The following is an 11860-nucleotide window of genomic DNA, read 5'->3' as shown; positions in this document are numbered from 1 at the left end:
GGAATGGTCCACTACAAAGGGAGGACAAGCTCTTACAAATTTTTTGGAGAAGAGGGGAAGATGGAGCTTCAAAATGGAGGAGGTAGAGAAGATGATGATGTGGCACTTTCAGGGTGGATTCTCTAGAACCTAGGGGCTCTGATTCCAAATGAAGAGATGGGTGGGATAGAAGAGATTCATGATGACACAAAGGAATAGCACAAGTGAAACCAAAAGCATGTGTATTGAAATGAAGGGAGAACCTCCCTTATATAGCGTGGAGAGGAAGGTGTCCTAGATCATAGTCACCTCCCCTATATCGGTGGCAATCAGCCCCTACATCATAAGAACTACCTAAATCAAAGGAACCTCCCATGTGGGGGCGGCCTTGTACTTACATCATCACCTGTGTTGGTCTGACACCTCATAGCACTAGATGTGCTTCTTCTACACACACACACAAACATGTGACTCCCCTAGATGCACACATGCACATTATAGGAAGCCCCTGATCACATTTATCCCAACAAGCGAGAACCATTTGGTGTGCAAAAACTAAGGCACTTTTTACTCGTCGTTAACCCCTTTATGTTTTATGTGGATCATCAAGCCTTTCATCTTATTAATAAGACTATTATTCAAGGATGTATTTTTTATTGGATGCTTTTGCTACAAGAGTTCAACTCCACAATTATTCATAATCTAGGCAAGAGCCATGTGGGAGTTTATTATTTGTCTAGGTTAGTAGCACCCGAGAAAACACATGGACTTGATATGGAATTACTAGATTTTAAATTGTTTGCAATTGATTATTGTCAGAATGAACATTTTTAGTTGGTAGGTTATTTGTCTAAACACACATTTCATGACACCATGCCTCGAGAAAAATGCATGCAATCAACTTGAAAGGCTTGGAAATACACTTTGATTGGTGGACATCTCTATCATCAATGTACAGATGGGGTTCTACGCCATTGGGTGTTATCAGATGAACAAGTTAAGTTAATTACTAGAAAACTCTTGTAAGTGGGATTATGGTGGGAAACCTTATTCAAATATGCTTAGACTAGGTGTATGCAATGTCATGTTTGTTAGTGCATTGGACGATTATTAGCTAATGAGTCCATGCCTTTGCAACCAACTAGGCCTTAGGAAGCCTTTCAGCACTGGGGTTTGGACTTTTTTGGTCCTTTTAAACAAGATAGGTTCACTCAAAATAATTATATTATCATTGCTACTGATTATGCTACTAAGTGGACAGAAGCTAAGGCACTCTAAGACAACTCGGCTTGAAAGATAGCGAAGTTCATCTATGAAAATATTGTATGGAGGTACGGATGCCCTTAGCACGTTATCAATGATCAAGCCTACACATTTCCTCAATGATGTGATGCAGTTACTCAAAAAGGAATTTAAAAATTATGCATAAAGTCTCCACTACTTACTATGCTTGTGGTAATGGTTAAGCTGAGTCAACTAACAAGACATTGAAACTCATTCTCACTAAGATAGTACAAACTACTAAAGGTGAATGGGACACAAAGTTACACTCTGCTTTATGGGCCTATCACGCTACTTACAAGGTAACTACAAATATTACACCCTTTTGTATGGCCTTTGTCTTAGAGGTAATTGTTTCCTTAGAACTTGTTGTTCCAAGTCCATGAGTTGCTATTGAACATCATTTGGGTGAAGCAAAGGAAATCAAGGGGCAATTGCTTTAGCTAAGCCACTTGGATGAGTTATGCCTTCGAGCTTCCTGGTCACAGATGGTAATACAGCACAGAAGGAAGGCTTGGCATGATCGTCATATCGTTACTAAGAATTTGAAGAAAGGTATGCTTGCATTACTCTATACTGCTAAATTGGGGCCTATCAAACCAATTCTAAGCTGGGTTGGAATGGATCCTACCACCTAGTGGAAGTGTTTGACAATGGGATGATGCAACTCATAGATTTGGAAGGTAACATGTGTTTTCCAATTGTACAATGGAAGAAAATTAAAACCATACTGAGGAGCGAGTTCTTCAGATAAATAACACTCAGAAATAAATAACTCGGTTGACAATGCCTTGGTAAATTTTTCAGAAGGCAAAATGCCATCTAGCTAGTTAATTATGGTGGAACAAATGCATCAAAGGATTAATGTGGAAGGCTTATTAATGTAGACTCATTGTGACAAAGAAAGGGAGGATCATGCAACCATTGATTTGACAGGAACTACAATTGTGGATTCTGATTGAGTACATTTGGTCAGGAACTCTACTGATCAATTCAAACTTAATATATTGTATGATCATCATCTTCATCATGGATGATTTTTTGCTATTAGTTTCATTAAGAAGTGAGACTTTTATATTGGTGTTAAAAGTTTGTCTGTCCTAATAAAAATAAAGGTTTGAAACTTTTATGTTAAAAAATTTAAAGTTTCGGCAAGATTTGCAACTTTTACTTCAAAATTCAAAAGAAAATATATAAAATTGTAATAGGTTCTATCAATGTTATGAAATTAAAAAAATTAGCTCGATAAACTTTAGCCAATAAGAATAGCTTTGATAAAAACATCCCTGATCTTCATCCTCTTCAACATCCACCTCTGTTCTTCCCCTTGCTACTGTTTTCATGCTTCTATTGAACTCTTTGAGCTCTCTACCTCCTTCACACCAATCTGTTCTCAATTTGTAGCTTCTTCCTCAGTTATCTTCTTTGTTTTATCTCCAGCTGTGTCATCTTTGTCATTACGGAGAGAGCAGAGTGCCAAGCCCAATAGAAGAGGAAACACAACTCTCGCATGTCACCCCTAGAACCAATCAAAGATTCTCCAACGTGGTTCTTACCCACATCCTAGAAGCTAGTTGGCTTTTGAAGTTTGCTCAGTTGTCGTGGAAGGACATCTATCATGAAGATTTGGCAGAGGAGATCTTGGATTCTTATGATGAGGATGATCATAGCCTCGTCTCAATTAAACACAAGTCAATATCACCTCCAATATCCTAAAGAAGGCCTTCTGGTTAAAGTAATGCACCACTCCTACATAGTTGGCAGATACCAAATGTTGGAATGCTTACTTCAAAGGAGAAAGCTATTCATCCTCACAGGGATACCGGATCAACAAAGCTGAGCATGAGGTATTGAAGGCCACCTAGAGGTTTCTATCCCTGTTCATTAGGCTTAAGAAGAGCATCGGCTATGCCTCGATGCTATGTCTCGAGGCAGTACATAGCTCAAATCATCACCAAGGTAGAGGACAAGGTTTTGGTTAACTAGCTTGCAATTTTTGAGAAGTCATTTGAAAACCAACTGCAAATAGTCAATAGAGGCTAGACCCACAGCCCCCACCGGTGCATGCTCTAGCATTGGCTAATGTCACAGCAAGTGCCTTGGCCCAAAGCACTACCTTCAAGTCGAGGTAGACCATCAAGAGCTCAACAAGATGAAAAGGAACCCGGCAACCAAGAATGGTACTAGGATGAAGGGAAAGGCGAGCAAGAGCAAGAAAAGTAGGAGCAGGAAGGCAAGAAGGAATAGGAAGACTAGGAGTAGGAGTAGGGTGAAAAGGAGCCGAAGCAGCAAGAAAAGCATCTCACTAAAGGAGAAAAGAGCCTGGAGGAGAATAGCGATGAGGGTACCTCCAATACAAAATCGGAAAATTAGGAGTGGAACAGTGATGACACCTCCAAAGGGAAACAAGAGAACTCAAAGGGGAACACTTAGTAGTGCACCTCCAAAGAGAGGGAAATGGAGGCAGGCAAGGAAATAGGGGAACAAAAACCACTAAAGCAGGAAGCCCTAACGAGTGATGCCAAGCCATCACACGAGGCTGAGCATCAGTAGGGTAGCTCATCACTCACTCCTCTTACTCTACCTCCACCTCCTTCACCCCTTTAGATCCTTGCATATGTGGAGCAAGTTTCCCTTGGACTTGCTTCTTGTAAAAGATGAACATCAAGACCAGCAGGCTGCCACACAAAAAGTCAGTGGCAGGTACTCAGAGATGATATGGTCCATGCAGTGTAGGCACTTAACTACCTGGCCAACCATTGGATCCCTCCCTAGGTACTTGAGCACAATCTATTTTTAGAAGATAAGAGGAACATCAAGCTATAACATGCCCTACAATGTCTGTAGAAAAAGGACTCGAAGGATAGGCAGTAGTAGGTACCTCGAGACTAGCTTGAGGCTCTTGAACAAGAAAATGGTGCCTAAGGAAGGTGTTTTCAGAAGTGTAGGCATTAAGAGAGGATAATCTAAGGTTACAGGCCAAGCCAGACAAGTTTCAACAACCCTAGCATCTGATTCATCTTCTCCAAGTGCCTAACGAGCATCCAAAAGACCTACCTCACCGACAACCACCGAACAATGATGGGGCCGATGGTCAGACTAGTGGACTACAACCTATTCAGAGCGAGTAGGTGGGTACCTTAGGCTAGAAATACTTGGCTGGGGGAGGTACCTCACAAACTAAGGGGCTAGAACAGGTCACATCTCAGACTCTTTTCATGTTGCACTCAAAAGGCCGAGGAGTGAGCACCAGGCAATCAATGCAAACAGATTGAGTTTTGAAGATGCCTCCGTGCAACTCTGAGTTTTGGTGAAGATGGCATACAAAGAGGTGCAAACATAGTAGATAGAAAAAGCCAATCCAATTTTGCCAGTTGAGGATCTCCCAATGGCAGTGCCCCCCACAAAAATTTTGCATCACATTCTAGCTAGGGAGGAGATGCCCATCCGTTAAAGGGTTTATCCCGGTAGATTGAGGTAGATGAAGTATTTGCTTCACCCTCCATGCACCAGGAAGTATTGGAACGTGTACAGTCTATCATCTGGATGTGTGACAAGGCAATTGGAGATTTCAACTGTTTTGTTAAGGAGCGTGCTCAGAGGTAGCACAACATTTTTAAAATTGAGCATAGGTTGATTCTCGCCTGAGTACGTCACCTGCTAAAACCTACTATGGTCGATCTTCCCCTCTACTATGGAAAACTTTTACGACAACTCGAGCAATTAATCCAGATCCATGTAACAGAGGCTAGATCAATGTGTGATAATATCCATAACTTGTGCAAGGATCCGGATGTCAAGTGGCAAGAGCGAGTTAGCCACTAAGTCAAAAGATACCACACCAATTTTGAGATACTGGGTATCCAAGTTCCATCTGAAGACCCAATAGTCAAAGCCTGGACTGGCTCATAGCTCCTAAGTGACCCCCTATTGATATCAATAACATATATCCTTGGCCACCCAGGGGACATCATTTTGATGTAGAGCCATCATAGTCTTCTCCTCTCCTTTCAAGTGAGGATGTGAAGTTGAACCATCCTGACCCTTCATTCGTCCCCAATCTCCCATCCGTCGAAGATGTCAATGACCATGAGGCTTCAACCCATGGGCCTCTGTGTTCAAGGAGCAATTAGTCCTTTCTAGTCTATGAGGACATGAGCAATAATAGCTGAGGTGATATGTTAGCCCTGCATTATTAGGCTTGGTCATCGAGCATCAGCCTCAGTTAGGAGCAAGAAGTGGTGGAGGCAGTCGAGCACCCATTTTGTAATAGAGGTGCAGTTGATCACAACGGTGATGCATCCAAAAGATGCATGGAGGTTGGTACACCAATTGCACATTCTTTTAGAAGGTGGTTCTTTAGGTAGTTATTTGATTGTAACAAGCAAGGAAGAGAACAAGAGATTAGTTTGCCAAGTTCTCTTCCTCTTCTTGAGTTTCTAGGTTAGGGAGTGTTCATTTCAAGCCGAGGCGGCTTGGTTGTATTAAGTTAGTTTGATTCAATGGAAATAAATGAGCAATCGATTGTCTATTCTTTGTAATTTTGATGTATTGCCTCCGTTCTCTAAGTGTTTAAGTCTGTTTAACTCAACATTCTCCTGTCATCATATGGTTCTCCGAGTGTTTATATGTCGACATCTGTTCTTCCTGGGCACACTGTCCTTAAGATTGCAAGAGAAAGCATCTTTACCAAGCACGACACTGCGTTGGAAAGTAAACTGAGCACTTTTGAGTTAGCGGGGTGAGAGTTCAAAAACGTGCACCAAAATATTGAGATTTTGCCAAAATTAATGATCAGTGTTTTTAATTTTTAGTAGCATACCGATGCAAAATGTTTTGGCAATTATGTACCATATATGGTAAAAAATGAGAATATGTGAATGTACTACCATACAAGTGTTGTAAAATCCCTATTAAACTTTTTAAGTATAAGGGACAATTTCATTTAAAGTTATTTCCATAGTCTCATGACCATAAAACACATAAAGATATGGTATAAGCATATTGATGGGACAATGTTCTAGAACATATGCACATATGCAACATGCATGGTAAAAAATGAGAAAATATGCCTATACCACAATATAAGTCATGTCCTATCCTTATGAACATTTGCACGCATAAGATCCCTACTCATTTTAATGTCCTTTAAGAAGTTTCTTGACCATCAAACATATATGAATATGGTGAAGAAATACCAATGCAATTCTTTCGGGAGTTGTATACCATGCAATGTGGTAAAAAATGAGAAAATGTGCACGTTCCACCATACAAGTGATGTTTGATGCTTATGAAACTTTGTGGTTCTAAGGAATATTTCATTAAAATGTCTCTCTAAAGTTTCAAGACCATATAAAATAGAGTTTTGTAGAGATATTTTCGGCAATCATGCTCCATGCATAGGTAAGGACCTTACACTCAGAGATTTCATAAGGACTAAGAATCACGTGCATAGTTTCTTATTTTTGACCATGCGTGCATGTGATTCTGAAACTATGCACGTGATTCTTAGTCCTTATGAAATCTCTGAGTGTAAGGTCCTTATCCATTTGCATGCGATGCACATTTTTCCCACTTGCAATCATGCACTATGCATAGTTGAAAATGAGGAGATTTGCACATCTTAACCATACAAAGTCATGTTCAATCCTTATGAAACTTTAGGTGAGAAGAAAAAATATATCCATTTATTTCAAAATGTCTTTGCAAAGTTTCATGACCCCACACACATGGAGGTATATTATAAGCATATTAATGTACATATAGAGGTATAGTAAGCACACTCATGCACCATTTTTAACAATATTCTATAATCCATACAACCAATGGTCTCCTTAAGAAACAATCCAATTACTTCACACAATGTTTTACATGCAGTAAATGTGCCTAGCTCTTTCATAAATTTTAGCTATGAAATTATTTATGAATTCGTGAAAGTTGAACCTTCACTAAGGCTTCCTAAGGGCAGGGCAAAAAAACGTGTTGAGAAAAATGTTCTCTCTCAAGACTCATATGCTAGTGGATAGGAAGGAAAGAATGGTGAAGGAGGAGGCGTTCCATGGAGGGGGTGGGAAGAGCCAAGGACACGTCAACGCTTCCTCCTCCTTGTGCTCCTGGGAACAAAACAATTTCTCCATCTCCTCTGATGCGTGCAGATTTCACACAAACTGGTCTTCCCCATCCAAACTCCACCTCGTACACTGGAAACCTTGGCGAGCTCGCCACATTCATCGATACCATCCCGTCTTCCCTCCCCCCTCCCATCGCCTTTGGATCCATCACCTCCACCATCCCCAACATCCTCCTGAAATAGTTGTCGTCCATCGTCGCCACCGCCTCTTGTACCCGCTTCCTTGTTTCTCCCAGCGTCTCGCTTTTTAACTCCCCCGCCGTCGCCTTGGCTGCGTTCATGAATATCGCATTCCCGAAGTACGCCGGCGACAGCGGTGGCACTAGCCTGCCCCGGCAATTCGCCAGTATAGACACCTGCGATTTGGTTTCGTCGCTCACCCCTCGTGCTGCCGTCACGTGCTTCCAAACGTGGGCGATTAGCGCTTCGAAAGACGTCGAGGGCGGTTGCCCGTTCTCCGAGGCGATTTGCTTGAGCCTTTGAATCGCGTCGGCGCTGAAATGGAAGTCCCTCTGCACAAGGTCTTCCGAGTGGGGCGGCAGATCGAAGACTGCGCCCGTAGCGATGGTTCGGCCTGGCTGTACAGGCTCAGGAGGAACTATGAGCTTCTCCGGTCCTAATTCTGTTCTCATGTGGAGGGGCGGCATGGAGATCGGAAGCCCTCTGGCACATTCTCCCCAGGACTTCATGAAGTGCCAGAACGAGTGCCCGTCAGCGATCCCATGACTCTGCGCCACTCCCACAACAATACCGGCGTCCTCTGGGAACCTTGTAACCTACGATGCCATCCCAAAACTTCTGTCAAAATGCTGTGCTCCAAGACATCGTCACTACACCACTAACAAAGTATGACCCTGTGTACAAACTATGCGACATACCTGCACCGAGAGAAGGGGAAGATCAGGGCCACTCCAGCGAAGGACGTCGCCCATCGGAGCGAGCTGCTTGAAAAAGTCCTTGTGCTGGAAGCCGTCCGCTTGGAGAGTGGAAAAAGGCACGTTGACGGAAGCCTCCAGGAACTGAACGCCAGCGTCGTTGCAGTCGAGGGCGAGCCTGCCATCTGACTGCTCGAAGAAGCGACCAGCCCAGGGGAAGAAATCTACGAGAGCGAGGGAGAGGCTAGACTTGAGGATGGTGAGGGAGGAGGAGTAGGCGTCAGGTATATTGGGGTCGAGCTTGAAGAAGAGGATGCGCTGGTTGTAGTGGAACCAACGCCAAATAATGTCGACGGTGGCAAGGAACATGGATTGGCGAGGCGTCGGTGAGGAGGGGGTAACGAGGCAGGATGAGTGGAGCCTCACAACGGGGGAGTCCATCTCAACTTTGGGTGCCAAATCCAAGACTCTTCACAGGAAAACTCTCTCACTTTAGAGTATGAAGGGTATGCTCTCCTCCTAAAGAAAGAGTCTCAAGGTGTTTAGAACCACACAATGTCCCCCAATTGAAAACTAGATCCGGGCAGGCAGCTACTGCTCGATTGTGAAAGTGAACTATGAGTTGATGTTCGAGGGGGGAACTCAAGAAGTATTAATTTTGAAATCCAGAAGAGTATGATAACAATTCTGAAACTTGGAATTAGTCTCTTTTCCTCAGTAGCTATTGTTAACATTCTAGAGAGACACTCTTCAAATTCTCCCTTCGATCTTATGAGAGTTGCACATGAGGACAATTATTTGTGTATTTTGCAAATTGCATAATGTTTTTTGGACATTGCATAATGTGTTTCTTTAATGAAGGAAATAACAAAAATACCTGTTTAATGAAAGTGCTTGTACAAAATAATATTTTTCAATTAGTCGCAATACCTACAATGAAAATATCCATAAATATTACTTAATTACATAATATGTACCAAAAGCGCTAAGAAATCTCTTTACACCTAGTTGATGGTTACCATGTAGATCTAACTTATGCCAGAAGGCAGTAATAGAATTTCTCTACTTGGAGATCAAAACGATGCATTGGAACTTAGAAGTTGCTAACACCCTATTCTTTTGCAAATCTTCTAGAATGGCAGTAGCCTCTTGAGATAAAGACATGCCAACATCGACTAAACCATCTGTAGTAGTAGACCCATCTTATGGCCTAAAGAAGAACAAACTGAAGTTCTTAAGAAGACTCGATGTACAAGGACAGACACTTAGATCATGTTGGACTGTAAATAACCAATTAACATATCAAACTTCCACTCTACACTGAAAGACCACAGTAGCGTCGTGATCTTGAACAATCACCACGCTCCATATACCTTCACAAGAGCCACTGTCATGTTTGTTAATCACAAACTTTCAATACCGGGTTTCAACATTTACCAACTCTTCCACTCTAGGCCTATTCGATGGTATTCTGTTCATGGCTATTAAAGGTACAACATATGTAAGAAGTATTAATCCTCCAACTAAATCTAGGAAATTCTAGAATAGACCTATCAATTTAGCACTTGATTGAACGGTTCTTGCCTCTTGATCAATTCTTAGCTCTTGCTCAAAGATTGTATGTGGAAAGCAAGCTAGTCTGGATGCCATACCAACAGTGCAAGCTAGTCTTCATTGAGACTATGTTTTCTAGAATGTGAATAATTGCTCTCCTAGAGCAAGGAAACTCCATGGATGTTGGCACTCATGACTAGTGTTGTTGCTTGTTGCATGTTGAATTGGAGTCCTTCCCTTTGTTAGTTAAATTGCAAGGCTTGGATCAATTCTATGAGGAATGGACTTTTTTGAATTGGGTTTAGATATCCCCTTCAACATTAGATGTGGGTTGTGCAACTTCAGTATCAAAATTCGACAGACCATCTTGCACCTTTGGGTATGCCACTAAGTCCAGAACACCGAGCTTTGGAATTTCCAAATTGCATAACAACAAAACAAGCTCTTGACCCTCCACATTAACAAGAGGGCATTATACATCAATACATAGTTCAAGACACTCCACAATAGAATGGAGTTGTAGAGCAGAAGATCGCGCATTAATGGAAATGGCCATATGCATGCTTAAAGGGAACTCTTTGCCCAACAAGTTTTGGTTGGATGCAATCATGTGTCCCAACTATGTCTTGGATAAAGCACCCACACAAGAATTAAAGACCGTGATAGGTATTATGGCCCTTATGGGATCATCCACTAGATTGGGAAAGTAGCATATTAATTGGAGATACCACGCACCTCCAAGATCCACAATGTGTTTCATGTGTCTTTGCTGAAAACACACAGGAGCCAGCATGTGTGCATTCTTCTATGAGTTGCCACCTATCGATGAGGAGGGTCATATATTTAATGTTCCCGAGCATACTCAATGGATTCATTAGATAGAAAGGACTACTAGTAGATGAGCAATCATGGCAACTAGAGAGCATTGTCCAAGAGTACCCCTATCTTTTACCAAGCTGATCAGCATCACTTTGCTATCTCCACACCCTTGTGTGATAGTCCAAACATGTCATTTTGAGGGCAAAATTCTATGGGAAGGGATCGTTGTCATGAAGGGGGGGAAAGGGAGTCACTCATTTGATAGTACTCTAGTAAGAATTAGAGGGGAAAGTGGAGAGGGACTACGTGTGGACTTTTGATGTGACCTCTAATCTTATCCCTCCTCCCTCCTCCCTCCTCCTACATCCCTCCACTCTCTCTCTCTCTCTCTCTCTCTCTCTCTCTCTCTCTCTCACTCACTCACTCACTCACTACTACACACGGATCGCAACACGGATCGCAATACGTTTAAGTACCAACATTTAGCATGTGCGGGGCGCTAATTATCGGTATTGGAAGCGTGCCTCGTCAAGGGTCGCTATATAGCGACCTTAGTCAAACGTCGCTATATAGCGACCTTAGTCAAACGTTGCTATATAGCAACCATTGCTAAAGTCACTATATAGCGACTTGTATCAGAATTGTAAGTGTCGTTATATAGCGACATTGAGATACTTTTTTATAGCGACGTTTTACATAGAGTTTTTTTTCTCATATCGACCTTAAAAGTTAGTTTTCTCCAATGGCAATTTTTTTTAAATTTTCATACATGTTTGATCTTTTGAGAGAATAAAAGTACAAGAGCATGTACATCAAGCCTTTGAAGCTCATATTTTCATGTCCAAGTTTGAGATGAAAAAAATCAATGAAGAGCATTTACATCAATGGTTTCATCTAGAGCCAAGTCTAACGCGCCAAACAAGTCTATCTTTAACTCTATACCGAGTTGATCTCCTATATCATCATTGTACTCTAGCATCGTATGCTCACCTAAAAGTACTTGATCATCTTCTTCAATAAAGTGTGGTGATTCTTGATGATCGTTGTCTTCTTCCTCAATATCGTGATCTCCATCTTCCTCCCGTGCGATGTCATTTTTGCGCATCTTCCTCTTGGCTCATATTGTGATCTTCATCTTCTTCGCTAGATTCATCTGGATCAATTGGATCCGGCATTGTTAGTGGCATCTCCATATCTGCATCTCTATCTTCAAAAATTTTCT

At 41.9% G+C, this 11860-nt stretch overlaps 1 protein-coding gene across 1 annotated transcript; it reads right to left on the bottom strand.

Annotated features, from left to right (window-relative positions):
* Positions 1–6978: 6978 nt before the first annotated feature.
* LOC147900834 (hydroxycinnamoyltransferase-like) lies at positions 6979–8755 on the bottom strand. Its single transcript, XM_087376021.1, has 2 exons — positions 8269–8755; positions 6979–8166 (listed from the first exon to the last, which is right to left on the bottom strand). Exons 1-2 carry the CDS (start codon positions 8704–8706, stop codon positions 7276–7278), a joined length of 1329 nt encoding a protein of 442 aa, XP_087232147.1. The 5' UTR covers positions 8707–8755; the 3' UTR covers positions 6979–7275.
* Positions 8756–11860: the final 3105 nt, after the last annotated feature.

The sequence above is a fragment of the Dipteris shenzhenensis genome, chromosome 6 (genome assembly GCF_047967505.1).
Source record: "Dipteris shenzhenensis isolate YYH24624 ecotype China chromosome 6, Dip_SZ_1.0, whole genome shotgun sequence".
Taxonomy (NCBI): Eukaryota; Viridiplantae; Streptophyta; class Polypodiopsida; order Gleicheniales; family Dipteridaceae; genus Dipteris; species Dipteris shenzhenensis.
The sequence above is the reverse complement of the archived record's forward strand: the minus strand, read 5'-3'. Positions and strand labels throughout refer to the sequence as shown.